At 54.9% G+C, this 25,230-nt stretch overlaps 9 protein-coding genes across 9 annotated transcripts; 3 read left to right on the top strand and 6 right to left on the bottom strand.

Annotated features, from left to right (window-relative positions):
* Positions 1–870: 870 nt before the first annotated feature.
* On the top strand, positions 871–2,759 carry BZA05DRAFT_395377 (putative 60S ribosomal protein L3). Its single transcript, XM_051483429.1, has 6 exons — positions 871–1,050; positions 1,122–1,130; positions 1,191–1,262; positions 1,322–1,480; positions 1,539–2,204; positions 2,259–2,759. The coding sequence occupies exons 1-6, from the start codon at positions 1,042–1,044 to the stop codon at positions 2,511–2,513; spliced, it is 1,170 nt and encodes a 389-aa protein (XP_051340549.1). The 5' UTR covers positions 871–1,041; the 3' UTR covers positions 2,514–2,759.
* Positions 2,760–2,963: 204 nt separating this feature from the next.
* On the bottom strand, positions 2,964–4,218 carry BZA05DRAFT_395375 (t-SNARE). The gene is made up of 2 exons (XM_051483428.1): positions 3,360–4,218; positions 2,964–3,278 (listed from the first exon to the last, which is right to left on the bottom strand). The coding sequence occupies exons 1-2, from the start codon at positions 3,935–3,937 to the stop codon at positions 3,191–3,193; spliced, it is 666 nt and encodes a 221-aa protein (XP_051340548.1). The 5' UTR covers positions 3,938–4,218; the 3' UTR covers positions 2,964–3,190.
* A 441-nt stretch (positions 4,219–4,659) lies between these two features.
* On the bottom strand, positions 4,660–6,166 carry BZA05DRAFT_395373 (nucleotide-diphospho-sugar transferase). Its single transcript, XM_051483427.1, has 3 exons — positions 6,023–6,166; positions 5,739–5,968; positions 4,660–5,692 (listed from the first exon to the last, which is right to left on the bottom strand). The coding sequence occupies exons 2-3, from the start codon at positions 5,785–5,787 to the stop codon at positions 4,818–4,820; spliced, it is 924 nt and encodes a 307-aa protein (XP_051340547.1). The 5' UTR covers positions 5,788–5,968; positions 6,023–6,166; the 3' UTR covers positions 4,660–4,817.
* Positions 6,167–8,930: 2,764 nt separating this feature from the next.
* BZA05DRAFT_395369 (uncharacterized protein) lies at positions 8,931–9,741 on the top strand. The gene is made up of 2 exons (XM_051483426.1): positions 8,931–9,543; positions 9,622–9,741. The coding sequence occupies exons 1-2, from the start codon at positions 8,993–8,995 to the stop codon at positions 9,719–9,721; spliced, it is 651 nt and encodes a 216-aa protein (XP_051340546.1). The 5' UTR covers positions 8,931–8,992; the 3' UTR covers positions 9,722–9,741.
* A 1,326-nt stretch (positions 9,742–11,067) lies between these two features.
* Positions 11,068–13,141, bottom strand: BZA05DRAFT_395367 (Anp1-domain-containing protein). Its single transcript, XM_051483425.1, has 3 exons — positions 12,818–13,141; positions 11,644–12,737; positions 11,068–11,568 (listed from the first exon to the last, which is right to left on the bottom strand). The coding sequence occupies exons 2-3, from the start codon at positions 12,664–12,666 to the stop codon at positions 11,548–11,550; spliced, it is 1,044 nt and encodes a 347-aa protein (XP_051340545.1). The 5' UTR covers positions 12,667–12,737; positions 12,818–13,141; the 3' UTR covers positions 11,068–11,547.
* Positions 13,142–13,771: 630 nt separating this feature from the next.
* On the bottom strand, positions 13,772–16,766 carry BZA05DRAFT_418048 (Utp14 protein-domain-containing protein; the record flags this gene model as incomplete). The annotated part of the gene is made up of 2 exons (XM_051485493.1): positions 13,772–13,957; positions 14,016–16,766. The coding sequence occupies 2 exons, from the start codon at positions 16,764–16,766 to the stop codon at positions 13,772–13,774; spliced, it is 2,937 nt and encodes a 978-aa protein (XP_051340544.1).
* A 339-nt stretch (positions 16,767–17,105) lies between these two features.
* Positions 17,106–18,750, bottom strand: BZA05DRAFT_276730 (uncharacterized protein). Its single transcript, XM_051480289.1, has 3 exons — positions 18,262–18,750; positions 18,083–18,188; positions 17,106–18,007 (listed from the first exon to the last, which is right to left on the bottom strand). The coding sequence occupies exons 1-3, from the start codon at positions 18,511–18,513 to the stop codon at positions 17,190–17,192; spliced, it is 1,176 nt and encodes a 391-aa protein (XP_051340543.1). The 5' UTR covers positions 18,514–18,750; the 3' UTR covers positions 17,106–17,189.
* A 3,544-nt stretch (positions 18,751–22,294) lies between these two features.
* Positions 22,295–23,198, top strand: BZA05DRAFT_276739 (ubiquitin-related domain-containing protein). The gene is made up of 3 exons (XM_051480290.1): positions 22,295–22,550; positions 22,609–22,739; positions 22,834–23,198. Exons 1-3 carry the CDS (start codon positions 22,517–22,519, stop codon positions 23,107–23,109), a joined length of 441 nt encoding a protein of 146 aa, XP_051340542.1. The 5' UTR covers positions 22,295–22,516; the 3' UTR covers positions 23,110–23,198.
* Positions 23,199–23,901: 703 nt separating this feature from the next.
* BZA05DRAFT_276721 (uncharacterized protein) lies at positions 23,902–24,378 on the bottom strand. The gene has a single exon (XM_051480288.1). It carries the CDS (start codon positions 24,318–24,320, stop codon positions 24,048–24,050), a length of 273 nt encoding a protein of 90 aa, XP_051340541.1. The 5' UTR covers positions 24,321–24,378; the 3' UTR covers positions 23,902–24,047.
* Positions 24,379–25,230: the final 852 nt, after the last annotated feature.

Below are 25,230 nucleotides of genomic sequence, written 5' to 3'. Positions count from 1 at the left end.
GTAGAAGAAGGCACCTACACACTACTCTCCGTGTGAAGAACAGCTCGCCCAAGTTGTAGAACTTCGCTGCAGTGGGTAGCCTTCTAGCTGGTTGAATCATCCGTGAAGAACGAGTGATTGCCTTTGTCGTCGTGGGCAGCGCAAAACGGACTGGGGGCAGGTGGGCATGTCTGGTAAGGCTGTACACAAATACTACTTAGTAGTGTAATACTCGGATTCATATCGGACTGACCACCGTACAATTTCAAGATCATCGAGTCCCTTTATTTCCATCCTATGGTTAAGATTCCTATGACCAGTCCTGTGCTGGAGGAAGGTCCTGCCCAGAAGATGGTTCGCACCGACCGAACGGCGGAGGAGAAACAAGCCATAGTCGGCCAGTTCGTGAGCTGTGGTGATTGCCTGGTTGCGAACATTGATGATAGCCAACCGTTTGGGATGTGATGTAGAATATGATGTGTGCGATGAGCGAATGGCTTATTGTGTCTTGTGTCTTGTGTATTTGAATATCATAGTTCCGCGAGGGAGTAGTGGCGCTGGCTGGATTGATTGATTGCCGTAACTGTATACCTAGTACGAGAACTGTATTTCTGGTGGGGTTTGGGGGGTCGGGCACCAGGTACCGTACTGCGGTGCAGCATAGATAAGGTGAGTATGATGTTGTCTTATGGAACAGTACTCGAAGATCCTAACTAATAGGTCTATGTAGCTGCCGAATGTCGGGGCTAACTGACACGGCCTCGCACGCACTCGTCAGTCCAGCCACCACTGCCACACCCAGCACCCTGCACCAGTCCAGCCACCACTGCCACATTCAGCCCCAGCCCACCAGCCATCAACACAATCCTTTAGCGAGCGCACAACCCACATCCTTGGCGCACCCACACTGTGCACTTTTAGTGACTGCTCTTTTCCGGAGAACGCAAGCAAATTCCATACTCACAGAAGCCACAACCCGCACCAGCGACTTCAACCCACTAACCAACAGCCCAACAACCCGCATCCTTTGGACGACCTCACGAGCGGACTCACGGTTCAAAGATGTCTCACGTATGTCTCCCCGCCAAATTGGATAGGAAAGAAAGTTCGAACGAAATGCTGACGTGAAATTCGGTCTCTAGAGGAAATTCGTATGTCCCACCAGCGTTGCGCGATCAATCTCGAATTCAGCAAACTGATATCTCCGACAGGAAGCTCCCCGACACGGTTCGCTGGCATTCTTGCCCCGCAAGCGTGCTGCCAGACACAGAGGCAAGGCCAAGGTACGCAGCAAATTCGATAATCTTCAACCGGACTCAATCTGACGATGCGCTCTATCTAGTCCTTCCCCAAGGATGACCCCAAGAAGCCCGTGCACCTCACTGCCACCCTTGGTTACAAGGCTGGTATGACCACCACCGTTCGTGAACTCGAGCGTCCTGGTGCCAAGATGCACAAGAAGGAGATCGTCGAGGCTGTCACAATCATCGAGACTCCTCCGGTATGTTCTACCCTGCATACACAATGGTTTTGGACGGGATGGCTGAGAGTGTTTACAGGTTGTCTGCATCGGCGTTGTTGGTTACGTCGAGACCCCCCGTGGTCTGCGTTCGCTCACCACCGTCTGGGCCGAGCATCTGTCCGATGAGGTCCGCCGCCGGTTCTACAAGAACTGGTACAAGTCGAAGAAGAAGGCGTTCACCAAGTACACCAAGAAGCACGCCGACGGAGGAAAGGACATCGCCCACGAGCTTGCCCGCATCAAGAAGTACTGCACTGTCGTCCGCATCTTGGTCCACACCCAGATCCGCAAGACTCCCCTCAAGCAGAAGAAGGCCCACATGATGGAGATCCAGGTCAACGGTGGATCCATCGAGGCCAAGGTCGACTACGCCCGCGACCTGTTCGAGAAGTCGATCTCCATCGACACCATCTTCGAGCAGAACGAGGTCATCGACGTCATCGCCGTCACCAAGGGTAATGGATACGAGGGTGTCACCGCCCGTTGGGGTACCAAGAAGCTTCCTCGCAAGACCCACAAGGGTCTCCGCAAGGTCGCCTGTATTGGAGCCTGGCATCCTAACCACGTGCAGTGGACTGTTGCCCGTGCCGGTCAGGACGGATACCACCACCGTACTTCGGTCAACCACAAGATCTACCGTATCGGAAAGGGTGACGACGAGTCCTCGGCCACCACCGAGTTCGACACCACAAAGAAGGCCATCGTATGTGCAATCTGCCGCTTGAATTATTGAGTTGACCGCTGACATTGATTTTAGACTCCTATGGGTGGCTTCCCCCGGTATGGTGAGATCAAGAACGACTGGGTCATGGTTAAGGGATCCATTCCTGGAGTCAAGAAGCGTGTCATGACTCTGAGGAAGTCCCTCTTCCCCCACACTTCCCGTAAGTCTCTCGAGAAGGTCGAGCTCAAGTGGATCGACACTTCCTCCAAGTTCGGTCACGGAGGCTTCCAGACCAAGGACGAGAAGCACGCTTTCTTGGGTACCCTCAAGAAGGACATTGTGGCATAAGCGGTGTTTGTGGGCTTTCTTTCTTGTCTTTTCGGGTGTTTTGTTTCTGGCGGGCTTTGTGTATGGGGGGAAAAGCATGTGGAATAAACAAAATGGATCCAAGTGCTGGGCGTCTGCATCATTTGTCCCACCCTATCCACTGAACTTCATGATACTTCCATGCCTCCTTCCCCGTCACAGCAGTTGGGGAATATACGTCCTTGTACATAGTACCAATAGTCGAGCGTAACGATTTTCGACTATTCTGCGTTCGTGAAGCGGTGACAAAAACGAATAAGGCGGATGAACACAGTCGCCACCGGTACTTTGCCCAGCCAGCGGAAAGCGAAATCCCGATTCCTACAGGGCAGACAACCATGTGGGTTGGTATCGGCAATAGCATCATCCGGGGATCAGCTCGCAAAATCCACCGCCGCCTCATACTGACAAATCGAACGCAACGATCAATTCCCATGATACGTAACGTGATCTCGAACGAGTGAATTCTAATCGAGATTGAGACTATTCACAAACTTCCACCTCCACTCCGGAGTCCGGACCGACAATCAAAAGCAAAATACCGGAAACAAAACAAAAAAGCAGCATTATGCTTGTTCCACACACGCACGCACGAGAGACTCCAACCCAAACCTGCATCACCATCTGCCGCCTCCAATCTTCACTCTTCACTCATTCACTCAATGAAACTTCGAAAAGATGACCGCGAAGATCAGCAGTACCAGCACCGTGATGATGGCAATCGTGATCATGCGGTTGGTCGCCATCCTAAACAAACAAATGGCACGCATAAGCAAAGCCCCGCTAGAGAAAACCCCCTCCTCTCTCCACAATCAAAACGGCACATACCTTCTCGCCATTCCCCTCAGCGTCTTAATACTCCGGTCGAGATACCTCTCACTATCATTCAAGGTATCATGCGTCCTCACGATGGACTCGCGCTGGGTACTCAGATCGCCAAGTATGCCCGCACCAATCTGCTCCGTCTCAATCGCAATGCGTTCACTATCCCGAAGCCTGGCGGAACTACGTTCCAGACTCTGCGTCCCACCCAGCAACTGCTGTCTCTGCTGCATCGTCTGATCGCTGGCGCCCATCTGCGCGCCCCTGACGCCCAATAGTGCATCGCGATCAGCGCTCTGCGCGAGCTTCACGAGCTGCCCGCGCGCAGAATCGAGGTCGGAGGTGTAGTTCCGCAGCCGCCCCCGCGGCTTCGTCTTAGACGCTGACGGGATGTTGTTGATCTCGAGCGACATCTGCCCGATTATCTCGTCGGCCTCGTCAATGCTGCGCTCTGTGGAACGGATGGAAGCCTTGCGGGACTCGCCCGTGAGTGTTGGCAGGTCGTGAAGGCGCTGCGAGATGTCCGTGAATAACAGCTTGAAGTCTGACTCGTATGACGTGAAGAGGTCGGTTGCTGAATCCATTTTGGTGGTCGTGAGGGGGGCGCGGGATGTGGGTGGTTGGTTGGTATAAGGCGCACGCGTGAATGTCGTGGTGGTGGTGGTGTTTGTAGAAGTGTCGCGGTTGTTGGGTGTAGTGGTGGAGCGGTGATGAGGTGGAAGGATTTGAGGGGTGAGGTGGAGGGAGATTACGACGATGATGGAGTTAGGAAGGTCTGGTAAGCTTGCAAGTTGCTGGTGGTTAGATCGGTGTGGCGCGGAAAGCTCGCATGGCCCATGGCCAAGCCGCGGAAGCAGGCACTGCCACACCACCCACTTCCTGAGACAGCAGATGTTCCAAGTTACAACTCTACAACCACTCGGCAGAATTGGTCCTCGGCTTCGGAGGGTGATGTTACATACCAACATTGAATCGAATATTGAGTTTGTGAATGAATCTCTCTCTCACCCAATAAATCGGTTCGTCGTCACCGTGGACACCCTATATTTCCCGAAGCCCGTACCACAATCACCAGCCCCAAAACGCCGAACGTCAACAGCAAGCAAAAAGGTACCAGATACAAAAGCCAACGCCCTCTAGATTGAGCGTCTCTTGAGATCTACCAGTTCGAATCGACGCCCCGACCTTGCAGGATTGTTATGTCAGAAAATGAAGTCGACACATTGATACTCTGGGTCCTGTGCCTCCCGTCTCTCATCTATGTATCACTGTCGGTTTCTATTGGTCCCATCTCACCATGTTTATTCTCCTTCTTTCTCTCCGTTGCCATTACCCTAGGTTTCGGCACACTCGGACGGCAGACCAATGATTTATTGCATGAGACGCGGTCATTACTCTACTTATCACTCGCACAACCCCCAAGCAAACTTGGTTCGTAAGGTATATTAGGTATCTCGTTCGCATCTACCACCCGTCTGCAATGCCCTTTGCCTTCTCCTCCAACACCCTCTGCTCATTAGCCCTCCACCACCACTTATGGGTCTCATCGTCACTCTCCCTATTCTCCCAGGGCTTCGGGGCTAGAATGTAGTGAACATTCTTAACCTCGTCATCCCTCCAAATCTCCTTATGACACCACCTCAACGTCTTGAGCGCGTTGTACCTATAGCTTAGCGGGGCCCATCTTCCCGCAAACGCATCGCCCAGCAAGCTCTGATCCGCAAAATCGTAGCCCGACGTCTTTTCCGGCTCCGAGATCGCCGAGATGATGGTGCGGTACGTATCCATACACGGCACGACGACCTGCAGGCCGCCGTTGAGGCTGCCCAAGCCGAAATTCGGGTCTGCCCCGGTCTGTGCTGCCAGGTCCGGCGTCGCATGCTGCGATGTGTACGCGCAGTTCTCGGGCACCCAGTCTTTGGGATAGTGCGGGTGCTTGAGCGGATTGCACACGCACGCATGCGCGGCGGCGAATAGGCGTGTGCTCCCAGGTGAGGTGTCGAGCGGGATGTCCATTAGCTCGTCCATGTTCTGGAGCACTAGCATGTCGCTGTCCAGTTGGGCTACGCGCGAGTACTCGGTGAACCCGAACGGCTGCAGCTTCGACCAGCAGTCGTAAAAGCGCGTGTCGTTGCTGTAGTCCTTCGAGGCGAGAGGGAGCAGGTATTCGATCCGCTGCGTGGGGATGCCGCGCCGCGCGAGCGCTTCGTGCCCGCTGGCCTCCAGCGTGTCGGTGTATAGGACTAGGAGCGGGTACGCGGAGCCAACAGCGCGGAGTGAGTGCTCGAGCGTTAGCAGCCCCGGGAGGTACTTGTTGTTTGTGAGGAGTGTGGTCCAGACTAAGGCCGTTAGTGGGGGTTTCTGTGAGAGGGAAGGGACAGAAACCTTTGTCAGAGTCGACCACACGCTTGCGGGGTTCTTCGATGGGAGCCATGCTTGATGATGTCTTGTTGGTTGTGATGGGAGGTGGGGTTTCCGGCGGGAGGGGTAGTCGAGGGGGAATGGGGAAGCCGATGAGATGATACAGGACCGGGAAAATAAGGAACGAAGCAGACGATAGAAGGGAAGGAGGGGTTTATAAATCCAGCATCGTGCTCATAGCCCTGTAGGCGTACCTATAGAATGGCAGCTCAGCATCTTCGCAATGGCCATCCGGCGGACCCCCTCACCTGCCGTTCCCTCTAATCTATCTAGCCTCTCCAACTTGCTTCCTCGTGGGGACGGATGGTTTGTTTGGTGCGCCCAACCAACATGGTCCCCGCTCCGCTAACCCCGCGCGCGCGATACGATCCAATCTGTGCACAGGGTCTAGCATGCGCCCTAGGGATTGGCCGAATCAGATCGATCTCTCCAGGAGCCTGGTACACCATGAGCAAGGGTGGGGCCCGGATTACTAAATGCGGCATGCAGACTCACCACACCACCATCGTCATCGCGGACATAGGGAAGAACTTAGGGTACCGGTAGTTATCCGACACTTACGGTGTTTGTGGTCGTAGATTCGGTAGAATGCAAGAAACACAGATTAGCAAGGTGCGGATATCACCGTTTGATGGCCGGTGCTGCCGAGGGATTTTGATGTATTTCCCTTTTTTGTGAGTTTATCTCAACCTCATGTCTGCTTATGTAAGTTCAGGCAAGGACTCTCCATCGATGATGACATTCTTTATACCCATTTTTGGCTTGGAGATGGCTGCAACGTTCCGAAACTCGGCCGCCGGGTGCCGTCGCCCTACTACTATGACAGTAACTCATTGCAGTGATAACGAACCTAAGGAAACATCCAGTCCATTAACTACTATTGACTATCAATTAACACTACTTCTACTTTTACTATGGATAACTGAAACCGACCGCTTTTACAATATATATGAAAGAAAAACAAGACACAACTGACGCCACGAGCACTACCTACCACCGCTCTACTGCGCAGCCATAAACTCATGAGGCAGCGCCTTCCTCACAAACGCCTCCATATCCTCCGCAGTGCGCGCCACGCTCTCAAGTCCGTGTGCGGAGCTGATATAAGACATGTCCATGCCATTGCCGCCGTCGTTCCTGATGTCCTTGATGTCCATCCCGTTGATGTTGCCGTGCGTGTTGATGTCCATGCCGTTGATGTTGCCGTGCGACATGCTCATCGCCATGTCCATGGCTAGGTTGGCCTTGTCCATGTTGCCGTTTCCACCGTTTCCATTGTTTCCGCCGTTTCCTCCATTGTTGTTGGCGCCGGGGGTGGGGCCAGAGGGGAATGTACCACATCCGCAGGCTCCCTCAGACTGGTCGCAGCCCGGGCAGACAAGTATGGTCTTAGTGACGGGAACATGGTTGACGACCTCGACGGTGGCGGGGACCTGGACGACCTCGACGACCTCTATCTCCTTGACGATCTCCTTCTCGCGGGGGATAGCATGGACCTCTGGGAAGACGGTCTCGAGCTGGACCTGGGTCTGGGTGCGGGTGACGGGGTAGGCGATCTCCTTAGTGATCATCTGGGTCTTTGTCACGGCGGGGAGCGTCACCTTCTGCGTCTGCGTGACGGCGTAGGGAACGTTCTGAACGACGGTGCGCGTAACGGGCCTTTCGACGAGGTGGTCGACCGAGACGACTTCGGTCGGGCCGGCGACGGCGACGGGAACCTCCCGGTCGACGGTCAGGGTGGGACCGGGAACGGTCACGTAATGCGTGGCGGCAGGAAGTGTGATGTACTGTGGGACTGGGACCTCGACGTTGACGATGGAAGTGACCACGGCCCAGGGAGCCTTGACTTGCACTTGGCCGTTGGAAAGCTGAATGGCGGCATCAACTTCGGCGTACTCGGCGGCGGCGGCAACGGGGGCGACAGCAACAGAGGCGACAGCGATGGGAGTGGGGGTAGCAGCGACATAGGAGGCAGGATTATAAGCGGGAGCAACGTAAGAGGCCTGATTGACGGGGGTGGGAAGGGCCTCACCCGCACCGAGAATACGGCGGATGGTGACGGGAGGTCCGCAGGGCAGGACACGGCGGTTCTGACGCTTCTGAAGGCTTCCGGTAGACTCGTCGTCGTTCGCTACGCACATCTCCTGGATCACCTCGTCGACGTAGTCATCCTCGAAGTGCTGGCGGATGGTTTCCTCGAAAGCGACGTTCTTGTTCTTGGGGTTCTTGGGGCGTGCCTGGCTGATATTGGGACGCTTTCCTCCGCCTTTCTTCTCCTGGGCCCGGGAAGCGGCGTTGCCCTTGGGCTTGGATTCTTTCTCCTCCTCCTTGCTGGACTTGGGAGGGGTTGTCTTTTTATCGTCGCTATGGACACCCTTCCGGGCCTCCGGCTCGGGTTCGGGAATGGCGTCGCGCTTGATGAGACTATCGATCTTCTTGGGCTTCTTTCCAGCGGCAGGCTGCTTCTTTCCGTTGCTCTGGGAGGGCGAGTTCGACTGGGGCTGCTTCTTTGCCTTTCCCCCACGAGCGGGCTTGGACTTCCCCGGGGTGGACTTCGCCGGGGTGGCTGCGGGCCTCTGCGACTTGGGTGCCTTGGGCTTCTTCATCTGGTTGGACTTTGGGGGAAGCTCATTCTTCATCATGGGATCTTCCTCCTCATTCTTGCGCTGGGACGAACCCTTCGATGCAGGCTGGGACGACCCCTTCGATGCAGGCTGGGACGACCCCTTCGATGCAGGCTGGGACCCCTTCGACGCAGGCTGAGACTTCTGCTGAGGCTTCTGCTGAGGCTTCTCCTCCTTCGGTCCGCTGTTCCTTCCCTTCGCACCGGATCCAGGAACGACCTTCTTTCTGGACGCATCCATATCCATCAGGTCCTCAGGGATCTTCATCCCCTTCTTCTCCTCCTCCTCCTCCTCTTTCTCCTCCTTCACCTCCTTCGGAGCTTCGGTCTTCGACTTCTGCCTGTGGAGCGCCTGGTCGCCCTCCATCAAGCTCTGCCCACGGTCCTGCATAACCGCCGCCGACTTCATCATCTTCTCGGCCTTAGCCTGGATATGCTCTGGCCAGGCCGCGATGGAGTCGGTATCCCTCTTCGCCAGGTGTTCGTGCCAGGTCCCGCCGCCATTCCCACCGATGAGCTTCTGCACCTTCCCCATAGCATTCGTCTTCCTCTCGGCAGGCCTGTCCGCCTCAACCGCGGCGCCGGAATCCGGGCGATGATCCATACTATCACTAACGACGCCGTACGAGAACTTCTGCCAATCGGGCTGGCCGTTTGCCATGACGCCCTCCTCGCGCGACTTCTTCGGTTGGCCAGGGTTGTTAACAATCTTGGTGTAGGACGCGCCCTCGTTGCCCGATCCAAAGCCCATATTCTTCTTCACCGCCGGGTCGGCAGCGCCGCTGCCGACAGCTTTCCGTGCTCCGCGGGGCTGGCTATACGCCTGGATAGCCTCCTTCGCGGGAGTCTTGGTGGTCGGAAAGCCGTGCGGCGGGGTATACGGCGGGGTATACGGCTGCAGCATCTTCACCTCGACCTCCTGTGCGCCCGGCGCGGACGCATCCGTCGGCTTCCAGGCCTGGCTGTACGGCGCGGGGTAGAACGGCACCCGTGGGACCACCAAAGGTGGGTACTCCGCGGGATTGTACCGCTCGTTTTGCCAGTACTTCGGGTAGTTGTCGCCGTAGCCCATGTTGATCGGGTGCTGAGGGTACTTGGACACATAGTTGTGTTGCGGCTTGGGAGCGGGAGCGGGAGCGGAAGAGGCTATAGGGTGTTAGATACTGCTGCTGCTGCTGCTGCTGCTCTACAACACAGCACAGCAGTGGGAAGAGGGGCACAAACAGAGCTCGCTGAAGAAGGCGGCGGCCAGGGCCGCGAGTTGGTAAGGTTTCATTACTGGAGGTCTTCGGCTGGTGTAGAACAGGGACGAAGATCGTGGTGATGTTGATGGTTGCAGGCTGGGGGTATTGGAGGAACTGGGGATGGCGGATGGGGTTTATATCCATCACCGTCTCCTCCTCCTCGTGGTTACCATCGGAACCCTTTGCTGCTGTCTGGACAACCTCGTCTGGAAGATTGCGTAGGATGGTTGAAGATAGTCGAAGACGGGAGAGCGGATGCCAGAGGTTCACGATGCGAATGATTATGCTCGCAGTGTACGCAACTAAGACCATGGGACGCCTCACGTAGTTACCCTGGGGTGTGGGGTGCCGGTTAGGCTGCAGGCCCCTCGGAGTGAGGCGGGCGGCAGTGGAGCTTATGCGTTGCGCATTGGGATCTGGGCTATGGGAGATGGACATCGTATTGTGAATAGCGCGGCTAACAGTGGCTCTAGGTTATGGGGGATGGACATTGGACATTGGATGGTGGATACCGCGGTTAATGGTGGCTCTATTATTTTGGATATCATTCTCAAAGCTATATCTAATTTTGTGTTGGCTGGAGGTGACGACGGTGGAGCTGGCTGCAAAGACTACGGTATCTGTGGCTGAAGGAAGGATTACAAGAGCTCTATTATCACCAATCTGGGTTATGGGGGATGGATATCGGACGTTGGATGGTGAATAGCGCGGCTAATGGTGGCTCCACCATCCCGGACACCATTCCGGGTCTTGGAACCATATCAAATGGTGACCGCAGCTGACGACAGTGGAGCTGGTTGCAAAGACTACGGTACCTTAGGTAGGTATCTATGGCTGAAGTAGGTATTGAAAGAGCTCGAGTATCACCTGGTCACTTCCGGCCAGTAGCTGTAAAAGCAGAGGGCGAGGGCGAGGGCGAGGGGGTGGGTGAGGATGGGTTATTGTTGTTGATATTGATATTGATATCACACTCCAAGCCGGCTTATGGACGGGAATAGCTATAGCTATGGCTACGAGAAGAGGAGTTGCCTCGTGATGGCCGCGTAACTCAGTTTCCACTACCGCCTGGCAAGTTCCATGGTTCCCGGTGTTCGCCGGCGCCGATGTTAGCAGTGGTAAACTCTGGCTTCGGACGTCGTTTCGAACGCTGTCTAGCACTTTCCAGCCAGCCAGCCAGCAGCAGGTGGATGGAGAAAAAGGTCGGTGGGTAAGTGATATCCCATGCTTTTATACCCACCGAACAATAGGTTCTTCCAACCTACACAGAGGTTGGGAACCAAAGGCAGTTATGTAGTAGACGTCCGCGTGCATTACGTGAGTGATATTTAATGATCCCACATCCCCCCTCCCACCGTTAACTCTCATCCTCTTGAATTCTGTCCATCAGAAGTCAACTCTTAACTCTGGCCAGACGGTCTGTCTGTTCTAGGCTCATCAAGACGCTTCGGCGTCCGCGCGTCTCTTACATAGCATATGTACAAAGAACGAAGTGATCCGCAACGCAACGTAATGCATCCCGCAGTGTCTATTCAGACTGTCCCCAGCCTACCTAACCTATGTATCATATCCACGTAGCATACCACCGCCAGAATCACGCCCTCCGCAGTCCGCACTTGATGGATTCCAATCCATAACTATCTATTCCCCCTTTCCCTCCGCTAGACTGAACACAAAAAGAAAACGTAAAAGTAAAAAATAATATGTATCAATCACACAACTCCACCTCTCCCTCCACCTCCAAAATCACGAGCAGTTACAGCAGAGCAGAATAGCGTTACTAGCATTGCATGTCCATATAAAAAAAAGAGTTTTCAAAATAGCCCCCCCACGCCCCCCGTCCGCCGCCCAAACCAGCCCAAACCAGTCGAGCGTCACTCCTTCCTTCCACCTTGATGGATAAGATGGACTACTCGTTGTAGTGGTATACCTTAAAAAACAAATGTCAGTTGACTGCGTGATGAATGTATAGGTCTAGGAGGGGATGTGCAGGGGGGAAGAATACCAAGTAATTCGGCAATCCATACGGCTGATAACCCAGTCTTCGCGCCATCTTCGCGAACCCTTCGGTCTCGATGAGATTATAAAAGGCGAACGGGGGGAACATGGCGCCATCTCTGTGGACCTCAGCCTTAACCAGAAGGGCGGTTCCGCCCACACCCTCCAGCGGCGTCTCAGCATTAGGATCAGCACCCTCGACGCGCTCGTATGCCATCAGCGTCCGGTACGTCGCCATCTCCCTGTATCCCTCGAAGATGACATCGTCGTTGCCCATCTTCGCGGCCATCTCGAGGGCCTTGGGGGAATCGTGCCAGGAGTTGAAGTCGTAGGGACGGATGGCGGGGGCGCCGTTCTCGACGTAGCGTTGGAAGCAGTTGGGGACGATGACGGCCTTGTCGTGGGCGGCGAGGTCCTGGATCAGCGTGGCGGGTGTCTCGACGATGTCGGAGTCCAGCCAGAGGACCCACGAAGTCTCGGTGCCGATGGTGGTGAAGACGAGGGAGTTGCGGGCACGGGCCATCGCTGCGCGGCGAAGTTTCTGCGCTGCCAGCGCGTGCCGGTCTTTCTCGTTCTGCGGAGTGGGGGTGTCGAAGTCCTGACGCATGATGGTGACGCCGTGGAAGCGTCCCTTCTTCGGTCCCGACTGCACCTTCCGTACGGCATCCTCAAGCTGCTTCAGCGCTGCATTCCCCTCCCGCGTCTTTGGCACGATGAAGCCCAGCTCCACCAGCTCCCGCGGGAAGGAAAGCTTCAGCAAGTTCGCCCAGTACTCGGGGTAGAACCTCGCTAGTGGTGTGAGGATCAGAACGCGCTCCCGGTTGCCAACGGGGTCTTTGGTGGTGTTGACGTTGTTCATCTTGTAGTGGGTGACTGGACGGCGGAGACCTGGCTTCTGTACTTTTGGTGGCGAGCTGCTGCTGGCGCTGCCGCTCCCAGGGCTCAGCAGAAAGATGAGAAACCCAAGGAAAAGTATCAGCGCCAGAAAGAGCGTTATCGGATTCGAACGCCGGAGTGATCGTGCCGCCATCGTAGCTGTCTGTGTGTGGTGGTTGCCGGTGTTCTTACTCTAGATACTCGCGAGGTTCAGCTCTCAGTATTCTTGTTCCCAGTAAGATTATGACAGCAATTTAAGCTCGCACAAACTCAATCTTCGGAGAAAGAAAAAGGGCCGAACAGACAAATTACCACCCGCCGATCAGGGGGTGCTATGCCACAACAATATTCACCGATGTCTAGAGGCTGAGCTGTAGTAGAGGTAGCGAGTGTGTCCCGAATGCGAGCCAGCTCGGTGCCGGCCGTGTCGTGATTATCGGACGGTTGTGAAGAAGGAGATCGCTATAACGAGTGAGAGAACGAAGGTCGGTCCGGTCTTTAGCTTTTTTTGGCGAGGTGGTGGGTTGGTCGTTGGTAAAGGTTGAGGTGGTTGTTAGGAGTCGACAAGACACACCCTGGTGGAAGAACACATTTTACCCGTGCTTGTGTTTTGCTAGGGAGGATATCGGGATCGGCGTGGGTCTTGGCGATGCGCGTGGAACGGAAACCCAAAATGAACCCCCGCAGGCCAAGAGCAAAGACGATCCGTGACTCAGCTGCAGCCAACACGGAAGATTTTATGGGCAGGTGGAATTGCGAGGCCTCTTCTTAAAGGCCGACGATAGTTATCAGACGCCCAGGTGCCATGGTTCGTTCATTGCTGTAGGGCTGACGGTAGCTCCGGTCAGTATGTACATATTATGTAACTATGAGTACGGCAGAGTAGGCAGAATAGGGTAGAGTAGGCAAGCACTCTATATTTTCACCCGGTATATATTCCTGGAGGCGGACGCACATATCCTCCCGGAAACGAAGAGGATTGCACAGATGGGTGTCTGCACCAGAGATTGCACGGCGGCAGTGGAGGTGGTACTGCAGCTTGCTTGGATTGCACACATTCATTCCCACATTACCAGTCTCCGTTCCCGACCCCCTAAATACAAACAACACAACACAATAAACACATACCATGATGCTATATCCATGACACCCAACCGAAATAAGACTCAGAACTTTTGGCAGAGGCAAGGCAAACATTCAACAGCCCAAAAAACATATGTACACATGCAAGTAACAGTGGTATTCCGCATTCCACGCCCTTACTTGAACGGCGCTGAGATAGGCTCCACCACGCGTCCAGTCTTGACCATGACCCTGGGCATGGTTGCATTCTGAAATGTCGACTTGGTGGTCCACTCGGGTCCAATAGGGACTCGGAGACTCCGCTCGTACTGACCCTTCGTCTCGAACGGGTGCGGAAGGGTCGGGGTTTGGAACTTGGCAGCCTATCACACGGAATATCAGCATACACATCAGCGGTGTCAAATAATGACGACAACATACCTTCTTGTCTCTCCTCTCGCTGATGATGACTTTCTCCATCCTGGAGTCCTTCCGGCTGTCTTTGCTGATACCCTTGATGGTCTGCAGTACCTTCTTCCGTCGGTTGTTCTGACCACGCTGCTGCTTAGAAAGACCAGTACCAGTCCATGCGCCCCATCCAGGTAGTGTCTGATCGATGACTTTGTCGTCGTCCTCTTCCGCGATCTGCTGCTTCTCCCGCTTGAACTCCTGGACCACATTGTCGCCGGCGAACGCCATCTTGACCAACTCCCGCTGGCTCTCCGACTTCTTGCCTTTAGTAGGAATAAGCTGGATCTGGCCCTCCTCGTCCTGCTCGGCCTCATCATCCGAGTTTTGGACACGGGCAATCTTGAGCGTCAGATTCGTATCAATCGTTACGCGCGTATCGCCGTCCACAGCCTGCTGGGCAGCATCAAGTGCTACTCTCCGATCCTTTGAGAGCTTGTGGTTGACTTTCGCACCTTTGGAATCCTGCTTTCCAACACCCAATGCTTTGGCCTTAGGCTTGACAAAGGTTTTGCTCGAATCCACAGGTAGCCACGGGTTGACCTCCTCTTGTTCACCCACAGAGTCGGTCGTGAATGGTAGATTCCTGTCCTTGTGCCTAGTTGGGCCGCTCGGTGCCGAGAAGGGATTCTGCTTCTTGATTGTCTTCGATGAAGCATTGTTCGTAAGCTCGATCTCGTCTTCGTCGTCGTCCTCATCGTCAGAGGTGGGCGGTGCTTCGAATTCATTTCTGTCCTGCTTCTTGGAGACAGTCTGCACTTCTGGTTTTCCAGGCTTGAAGACCATCCGTCCAGTCGGTGCAGCGTCGTTCTCGTCGTCAGAGTCGCTATCCTTTTCGTCGTCCCAGTCCTCTTTGAGACTCTGAATCATAGCATCGTTCTCTTTTCTCTTCGCCGCCTCAGCTCTCTGCATAAATTTCATAGCCATCAAGTTGGAACCCTTTCCACCTTTGCCGGCTTCCCCAATCTTCTCCAGCTCCTTAAGAGCCTTAAGTCTATCCTCCACGCCTTCCTCGTCGAATTCATCATCGCTATCGTCGTCCGAACTCTCCTCACCATCGCTCCCAATCTCCTTTCCAGCTATCTTCCTCCGCAGGTCCTCGGAGCGCTTCGCCATCTCCATAGCGCCAGTTCTTGCATCGTCGTCCCAAGCACCACGTCCACTGTCCTTGACGCCCTTAGCCCATTTACTCTTCTTGTGCTTCAGACTCATGCGCTCCTCTGCACGCCTCCTCTCGCGCTCCATCTCCTCGTCCGAGTCGGGCTCGCCGTCGCGTTCCTCCGCAAGCGCAGACTGAATCGCCTCATCTTGTCGCATCCGCTCCTTCTTCTTGATGCGGTGGTAAGACTTCGACTTGATCTTCTTTATCCGCTTAGCCTTGAGCTCCTCACGGTACATCAGCTCACGAGCCTTCCTCAGCTCCGCTGTGCGTCGCTGCACATCCTCAATCGACAACTTTTGTGTAGCCAGCTGCTCAAACTCCTGGATCTTCTTCTCAGAGTCCATATTCGACTCCTTCAAGATTCCCGAGATGGAGGCTTCAAACGCGTTCAACGGCTTGGAGTTGGCGGCCGTCATGGCGATCAGCTTCTTGGATGCGGGCACTGCCGCATTGGGCGCATTCGCCAAAGGAAAATGTAAATGCTCCGCTTCGCGGTTGTGCTTAACGGTGTCCACCCACCGCTTCAGCGTCTCCTTCGTTTGGCCATACGCCGCGGCACGATCGATCTTATCCTGCATTCTCTTCGCCAGCGGCGCCGATAGTTTGCCGGGGACACCTTTCTTGTCGCTCTTTCCTTTATCATCGGCAGCGAGTAGCTTCAGTGACTTCTTCAGCGTCGGATCAGCCACCGACGACATGAGATCGTGGATCGTAAGCTTCTTGGAGTCCGAGCCAATCGAGAGGTTGTATTCTCCCGGCGTCTTCCCCTCGTTCGCATCCTGGATTCGTAGACGCTTAGCGGGGCGGTCATTGGAACTGGGCAGTGCGGTGATGGCAGATTCGAGCGCTTCGAGTGCAAGTTCGTCTTCCTCCTCGTCGTCTTCCTCGTCGGAAAACTTCGTAAACGAATCGTCGTCAGATTCCCCCTCACTCGACCCAGCGCCAAAGTCCCCAACTTCATCATCCGACTCCGGCGCCGCTCGTTTCCTCCCTTTCTTCGCCTTCTTGTCGTCCTTGTCCTCCTCCGACTCCTCATCTCCATCCTCGTCCTCTGAAACCCGGTCCAGCATTTCGCTGAGGTCGATATACCCCTCGCCCTCCATATCCTCATCCTCATCACTGCCGTCCTCCTCCTCCTCACTCAGATCCACAACGCCCTTCCTCCTGACCTTCCCCTTGCCCTTCTTCCCATCACCAGTACTCCCACGGAACGCAAAGTCCTCAAACCTCTCCTCGTCGCTCTCGCCCATAGCGTCGTCGGAGTCGATATCGGAGTCGTCGTCCTCATCGACCTCGCCCAGGCGCCACTCATTACCGTCCGAGTCCTCGCCTCCATCCACACTCCCCTCGCTCTCATCGCCGTCATCGTCGTCGTCCGCGCTCCGTGCAGCCCGCTTCTTCGACTGCGCTCTCGACTGCTGCTCGTAGTTGTCGGCCGCCGAGGCGATCGCGAAGGCATTGAGTGCGCGCTTTTGCGCGCCGCCGCGGGATTTCCGACTGGCTGGTCCGGCGGGGGCGGCTTTGGCGGCGCCCGGCTTGGGTTTCGGGGCGTTGCGTGCCATCGTGGATGCTGATGTAAAGGTGGAGATTGATGGTCAATTGAACTGAACTTTTTTTTTGGTGGTGTTGGCTGGCTGGAAATTTTTGATGTGCCCGCACTGGCGCTAATGCAGGTGGTAGCGAGTCTTGGCCTGGCTAACTATCTAGAGGTTTGCTCTAGGAAGTGTAGAAATCATCACATTTGAACTCAGTACGGTACACAGCGTAGGGATAAAAGTACGGTATCATACAAACACAGCAGAGAAGTCTAAGGGTTAAGGACGGTGAGATACATAGAATACAGGCACTTTTATTCTCCGCAGATTAGAGGCCAGTACAAAGGGGAAACCAACGAAAGACAAAAAATGGAAACGAATTCACAGCAATGAGCATACAACAGCAGACTCCCATGCCAGGTTTCACAACCCATCAGCATATGATATCAATCATCGTCTCCTTCCGCCGCCGCGGCCGCCGCCCCCTCCTCCTGCGACCCTGTCACCCCGAGGACTGTAGCTTCTGGAACGAGTCCTTCTACCGCCGCCACCACCACCGCTTCTCCGAGGTGGAGGACTTTTAGATCCGCTCGCGCTGCGAGAACTGTAGCTGCTGTAGCTGGGACTCCTGCGGTACCGGCTTGAGCCACCACCACCACCATCCCTCCCACCACCACCACCCGGTCCTCTTCCACCACCGTCGCGTCCTCCTCGAGCTCTACCGGTATTCATAGGAGGTGGTGAGTAGTTTCCTCCTCCTCCTCCGCCTCCTCCGCCCCCTACTCCTCCTCCTCCTCCGGTACGCCTACCCGCGGCAGGACGACGTCGGTAAGGTGACCGACTTCTAGATCTCGAAGGACTCCTGGAGCGGGAAGATCTGGAGTAGCTTGGGGACCTTGAACGGGAGCGAGACCTCGAGCGTGGGCGGTAACTATCCCCTCCAGTTCCTCGGAAAGAAGCACCGGTACCGAATGCCCTACCGCCTAGCGCAGCAGCCCCGGGAGCAGCACGACGGGGCGCCGGCGGTGAACGGTAGCGAGGCTCTCCACTGTCTCCTCCTCCTCCCCGACGACGACCTCCTCCTCCTCGTGGCGGGGGTCCTCCACTAGGTCCAGATGGCGCGGCACCCTGCGGCGGACGACGCGGGAGAACGATCGAGACGTTGATGACTGCACCGTCCAGCTGGCCTTCGTGCATGTGCGCAATGGCAGCATGGGCGGAGGCAGGCGAGTTGTAGAGCAGATAGCAGAGCCCGCGATTGTGGTTGACTGAGCAATCATCGGCGCCATGTTAGCGGTATTCCGCAATTGGGCACGCAGAAGGGGAGCAATCGGATCACGTACATTGGCGGTTCATGGGCATATCCACCACCTTGATATCGCCATAGGCGCCAAAGATCTCGCTGATGTGGTCTTCGGTGACGTTCTTGGTGAGCTTTTCGATCACGATCTATCCGCAATTGACACATGTTAAATCCGCAACTCGACCACTCGCGTCCATAGTACCTCTAGCTGGCACATACCTTCGAGCTCTGGAATCCCCCCGGACTGGCGCTTCGGGTGACGCTCCTTCCCCTACTAGCGCTCCTACTCCTGGAGCGTCTCCGCGAGACAGACCTCGACTTCGAGCGCGGCGTGGCCGACCTGGACCTGTCACGGTTTGGTGTGCGCGAGCGACTGCGCGTGACGGATCTTCCGCGCGGCGTGGGCGAGCGATAGCTAGCTGAGCGACGCGTGCGGGAGTAGGATCGCGAGCGGGAGCGTGAGCGATCCATCGGTGACGTTGGATTGCGGGTGGAGCTGCGAGTTGCAAGTTGTGGATTGCTGCGTGGGATAAAGTTTGGTTTGTTCCCGTCCAGTTGCTTGTTGTTGCTACGCACGCAAGGCTAACGCGAAGCCCACCGGCCAAGACATGCCATCGCCCAGATCAGATCAGATCAGATCGGTCATGATCTGATAAGATAGCGTTAGATAAACCGTTCTGTGAACTCACGGGTTCCACTGTGCATGAGCAACTCCAATTCCACACCCGTACTAAACAAAACTGTGCATGTACCAACCGGGGAGGGAGGATAGGACCCGGACCCCACAGAGGCAGAGAGAGGGTCCACGACTGACTCGGCGTCCCTGCCTCGTGGGGATAAGGGACAGAAAATCGACGGGCCTGGAGCCCTGCACACTGCGGGGTTGATCACTTTTCATCTGAATCCTTCCCCCTCTGCGCTCCTACGTAACGGAACGCACACATATATGGACGTCATACGGCACCTGTGTAAGACTCGAGCAAAGCAAGTGACGCGACTGACCGATCCCCCTCCCCTCACCATTATCCACGCTCCCCCTCCCCTCCCCTCCTCCTCATCCTCCTCCTCCGCGTCCGCGTCCTCCTCCGCGTCCTCCTGCCTGCCCCTCCTTCCCCTCCTTCCCATAGCCATTATCCGGTGCAAGCTGACACGCCGTCTCTGCCCCACTGCTCTCAAGCTCGGGGAGTTATCGATCCACCAGACTCGAAAACCGTTATCAACTTGAACCTATGTGCTGATTGAGTGCTGATTTGCAGTGCCACATCCTCCCATAAGATTCCCCTACCCACAACAGCTGCGACAACGACAACGACAACTACAGCACTCTTCCTTCCTTCCTTCCCACTCCACACTCACGCTCCGTGCAACCTCACCATCGCAGCCCTCGGTGGCATCTTCTGCAACACAATCGAATCGGATATTCTGGATACTACGTTATTCGTTCTTGACCTTTTGAGGGTGCTCCCGGCATCCCGTGAGGGGCGCAACATGGTGGACCGTGACGATGCGCAAAGAGGGATTGCGATCGCGCGAACGCACAAGAAAATGGATCACCCAGCGAAGACGATATCTGGAAGGTCGACAGCCCGGGGGCGAAATGATTGGAGGCTTATTATCTACTGCGCGGAAGAATTGCACATGTTGAATTTGCTCCGTGATATACCCGGTTAAGTGGATGGTTCTGTTTACTGTTGTTGGTACTCACTATTTCCTGAGAGTATCCTCGTATTTATAGAGCAGTTTATTTTTTCGACATGAGTACAGACTGCCGTCGTCGTCTTGTGCGCCTTTCCGTTGCGCTTTAATTGATCCTCTTTGCTAGATAAAGCGAGTGCTCCTTTATGGATCGGAATATCCTATCCAAGCGAGGTAGGAGAAAGAGCGGCAAGTGAGAGGAACTATTTCCACTCATGGTGGTGATAAGGAGGTACCATTGAGGGGGCCCGGGTAGTAGATTAGGTATAGAAGACTGAGTGGTGTTGGAGGGCACAAGTCGAGGAATTCGAGAGCTTTATGTGCCGAGGCCACTCGTGCCTATCATACTCTGGATATCGTAGGTATTGTCTCGATTGGAAACGAGTAAGACAAATGCTGGCGCCGAAGTGATTCTTTTCTCAGTATCTGGCGAGGCCAATCCACAGTTATAGAAACAACTATGACCGTCTGGGATTCCCGTCAGTCATATCAGCCCAGGTGTGAAACCCCCGAAGGTACGTTCCGTTTCGTTTCCCACCCGCCGATGCTCCTAACGCACAACTAGCCGCTCGCTCACTCGCTGGCCCCCAAAAGCCCACGGTTGTTGTGTCACCGTGGTGATCGCTCCGTTACCCACCGAGTGCGTGCTCTAGAGTAGAGTAGGTGGAGTAGACACAATCGTGAGAGGAGCGTGCTGGATGGATGAGTGGAAGGATGAATGGATGGCGGAGGGTCCGTCCTGTCTGTCCCATTCTTTGCTTATTGACTAGGCTAGACTTTTTTCTTGCCGAATGCAAGCTGTCCGCGTTCTCTATCGCAAGTGCAGCCAGGATGCTCTCGTACGTGGACCCAACCACTGCATTCCTTCCTCCCTCCCACTCCGCACCCAACACTTTGCTGCCGAATTTCGCACCCAGCTAGCAGTTAATCGGGTCCAATTGTTTCGCCGAGATGAGAAGAGGGAGAAGGAGCACCCCCACTTACCCGGAGCGCCGGCCAGTCTGGTGTGAGGCGAGGCGGGGAGGAGAGGAGAGTGGGGGAATGGGGGGTGGAAGAGGTGGTTTGGTTTGAAGGCGTTCGATAACGATGGGGTTGCAATCGGGCAGAGTTGGGGTGGGAGCGAGCTGCTGGTTAGGAACACCAAGTCAGGCCGCTGGCACCTGATGATGTTAAGGACCCGGCGCGCTATCTGTACCCTACTGCTGGTCTCTCTCTAGCTCTGACCCCGCGCCTAACAAAGCAAGCAATCAACGACAAAGCAAGCAATCAACGACAAGAGCAGAAGCAGAAGTAGTCTCGACTCTCCTTCGCGGTGGCGGATACACATACGTTCATCATGCAACTGCCTACATAAGCATGGGGAAGCGATTCGGCATGGCATCTACAGCTTTGTTTCCTTTTTCCCCCTTCTCTCGTCGACTGCTCTGGATCTTGAAAAAACAACACAAAACAGCCCACGACATAGCTACCGTATAGCAGAGGGGATTCTAAGATGCGTGAAGCTAGACTTCGACCTCTCCGGGTTCTGCCGCTGCGTCATCCAGCACTACGAACAAGGGCTTTGACAGCGATTCAACTTGGATATCACTCGCCCCACCCCCGTCCTTCCCACGACCCTCCAACCCCCTCCGACATGAACGACCAGGGACTAAGAATCCCCATTGCCGTAATCCACTGATTGTCGAGGTTCCTCGTTCCCGAACGACCACGGCAATTCCATAAGAACGCGATTGTTGTCCTACATCGAGATCATGACACCCAGGCCGTTGACCTAACCAGTGCTGTGCGTTGATATTACCGGTAGTTCTACCGGCTTTCTCTACTAAATCGCCGGGAGCGAGGCCATCAACGGCATCCACTCATCACCCGCAGGCCATACGTACTAGGTACCGCCAATCCTATGAGCTGATCAGAAAAAGAACGTTTTGAAACCAAGGGGACAAATGACATATTGTATGCTTCCTGCAATAAGCTGCGATCAAGTCGAAGAGGAAGAGCATGCCGCCGCCAAAGGCTGGGCGGGAGTGTGGCGTGGAACGGATGTGCGGAGCATGTTGTGGTGGCGGAGAAAACACTGCCCGCTTGTCTTCGCCTTCTGACGACAGACTCCGGGAAGTTTCCCCGCTTGCATCCTGGAGACCCGAGCAACGGAGAACGGACGAGAGAAAGATGCAGAAGCAGAAGAAGCAGAAGAAGGAGGAGAAGACGAAGAAGAAGAAGAAGAAGAAAGATGAAAGGAATGGTCGTACAGCTAGAGTGAAGACTCGTACAGCTCGGCGTTCGCTGCACACGGCAGTGCGACTAGTAGATGACCAGAATTCCGCCACTGCGTGAAACTCCGTGGGTCAGCATTTTTCACGCATCCAGCCTGGTCCAGGTCGACTTGGGCCACGGTTCGATTTCAGGTCAGGTCCCATGCCGACAGGCGACGGTTGACAGGGGTGGGGGGAGGGGGGGAGGCACTGAATTTGAACCCCCCGGAGAGCTGCCTCCCTTCAAAAGCGCTGGCTCGCCCGCTGATCTTCTACTGCTCTCTTCTTTCCCCTAGTATACGATCGTCCTCCTTCTTTGCTCTTAAGACAGACTCCTCGTCCTCGTCCTCGTCCTCTCCATCAGCCTTCGTCGTCTCTCCTCCTCCTCGCGTCAAGCTCCCAACACCTCACCGGAAACTCTCGCCGCCCCCCCAACCCGCGCGAAGCTCCTGCTCTACAGCTCTTCAACTCCATTCTACAGTCGTCCAAATCCATCACAACACACGTCCTATCTATCAATCCTCATCATGCAGATTTTCGTCAAGACGCTTACCGGCAAGAGTACGTCCATCTTGTCGCCCTGGCTTCGTGTTTACCGCCCTGCTGACCACTGCTACAGCCATCACGCTCGAGGTTGAGTCATCGGATACCATCGACAATGTGAAGAGCAAGATCCAAGACAAGGAGGGCATCCCGCCGGATCAGCAGCGCCTGATCTTTGCCGGAAAGCAGCTTGAAGATGGCCGAACCGTCAGTTGTCCTCGCGGTGAACCCGCTTTCCTTCCACCCCCATTGCGCCACCGTGATTGCCGAAGCACTTACTGACTGTGATCGCATCATTCAGCTCTCGGATTACAACATCCAGAAGGAGTCCACTCTACACTTGGTCCTGCGGTTACGAGGCGGTGCGCCCAAGAAGAAGACATGTTCATTTAAGGAATGTTCAAATGCCGCACAACGGATAGTCGGAGACTGCACATTCTGCGACGGCCACTTCTGCGGCAAGCATCGGCTGTTGGAGGACCACAAGTGCACCGGGCTGGAGAACTGCAGGAAAGAGTCTCACGACCGGAATGCGATGAAGCTGAATTCGGAGAGGACCTTTGTCGGAAAAGTCTAGCGTTGGCGATCATCGCATCTGTTGGATGATAGCTTTCGACTCTCTCCTACTCACCTGTCGTCATCGCTTGTCGCAGCTCGTCCACTTTTTTTCCGTCTGCTTCTTGAATTCCGGCGCACCCTACATCATCCACTTGTTCCCTCGCGGCGACAACTGGACCTGAGACGAGCCAATTAATATGGCGACGAGGGCATGTTTGGTTTTCTCTTTTTTTCCCGTCACATTTAGAGGTGTTCGGCAGTACATGTATATTTTTTGCACCAGTTTATGCGCATTTTGGGAGCGCGTAGGCCCTGGATCTATTGTTTGGTCCTTCCCGCGCTTTTGTCTGTTTTCTCTTTTTTTTTACTTTTCTTCCCTTTGCTAGCGATATGGGGTCTTTATTTTCTGGATGGGTTTTGCTTGCGCTTTATTCGTTTGGTTTTTTCACTTGACTTTGTCCCGTCCGTCCCGTCCTGTTTACTCTTGACCCCCAGAGGTGCGTAACCAGTGCGCGGCACCAGTGCGCATCCTCTAAATTGATTTTTTGACATCTTCATATACATCGTCAGTGTGTGCGTGTGTTACCATGCCTTTGCCTTACCTTTGCGCTTTACCTTTACCTTTGCCTTAACTTTGCCTTAACTTTGCCTGTGCCCTTTGCCTGTGCCTTTTGCCTGTGCCTTTTGCCTGTGCCTTTGCTACGGCTGCGGTTGCGGGAGGGGAGGAAATGTGTATAGAATCTGAGCGATTTATTAACTTTTTATCATACTTTTACCACTACATGCTATCTATTCCAGGCCAGGCGGCGGTGAAATACTTAATCATACCTATACTTGAAGGCTGAGTATTGTGTGGGTATTGTGTGCCACAGCTCTTGTTTCGTGGCGGCGGTGATGCGGCTTTCCGTCAGGTAGTTGTAGAGAGAGAGATAACAACAGCCGGGGCAACAACGTTAACTACGGAAGAAACCGCATGCGGTGGTATCTCTGGGTAGTGGGATGGGAGTCTGGGCGGTGGGATGGGATGTAGCCGGACGTGCTCCGGATGTGGTACTTGCTTGCTTGCTTGCATGTGCTAAATCGCTGATGGTTTGCGCTGATGGTTTGCGCTGATGGTTTGCGCTGATGGTTTGCGCTGATGGTTTGAGCATGAGCATGAGCATGAGCGAGCAAAAGCATGAGCGTGAGGAGCATGAGGAGCATGAGGAGCATGGGGAGCATGGGGAGCATGAGTGAGGAGCAGGGGCAGGAGGCTAGAGTGGGATGACGCAGCGGAGGTAATTTGCACAGATACTTTATGTACGAGTACTTTACATATCGTACATGTGTAGAGTACAAAGTATGGACCTCCATTTGAACGCGCTGGCTGGGCTGGCTGGCTGGCCGCTAGTGATGGTGCTGCGCACATGAGCAAGGTGCTCGGTGGTCAAGGTGGTTGGTAGCGTGGCATATGCTACTCCATGCTACTCTATGTATCGATGTGTGTGTGTGTAGATATGCTGCTGCTGCTGCTGCTGCTGCTTAGGGTCTGCAGGCGCACGCCGCACACGCTGCACTGTGTGTATGTACAGTACACATGCCGCCGACGACGGCGCCGGGGATGCAGTGTATACATATGACTAACTAGAGTAGAGTGGAGCACGCACTGTAGGCAGCTGAACCTTCGGACGGCGTCACGACGGGGGGTTGTGAGGATGTGAGGATGTGAGGATGCGCATGGGATGTCACTCGGGCGGTTAGGGATGGGTGGGGCTGGGGCTTGGAAGGTGGCGCTTGGGAGGTGGCGCATGCAGTTGATGAACGATCAAACAGAGTACTTGGAAACGAATCGAAGGTGGTGCATGGAGGATCACTCGACCGTCGCACTCTTTAGTCAGCGGTCGGCGGTCGCTCGAGGACGACGACGACGGAGTTGATAGGCTCTGATCTAAAAACCCAAAACCCAAAAATATTTTTTTTGGAAAAGGAGTTGGTAAGATGTAGGCTACGATTGCAGCTTGGAATGGTCAGTCCAAATGTTGAGGCACTCCTTATTTCCCATAGGTATTCGTAGCCCTGATCATGGATGATCCCAGCCGAGCCCGAGTCTGAGCCTGAGCCTGAGCAAGCAGTGAGCAGAGCAGTGAGCAGACGTAATCTT

This window comes from Tricharina praecox (genome assembly GCF_024521635.1).
Source record: "Tricharina praecox strain CBS 144465 chromosome Unknown BZA05scaffold_9, whole genome shotgun sequence".
NCBI classification, from domain to species: domain Eukaryota; kingdom Fungi; phylum Ascomycota; class Pezizomycetes; order Pezizales; family Pyronemataceae; genus Tricharina; species Tricharina praecox.
The sequence above is the reverse complement of the archived record's forward strand: the minus strand, read 5'-3'. Positions and strand labels throughout refer to the sequence as shown.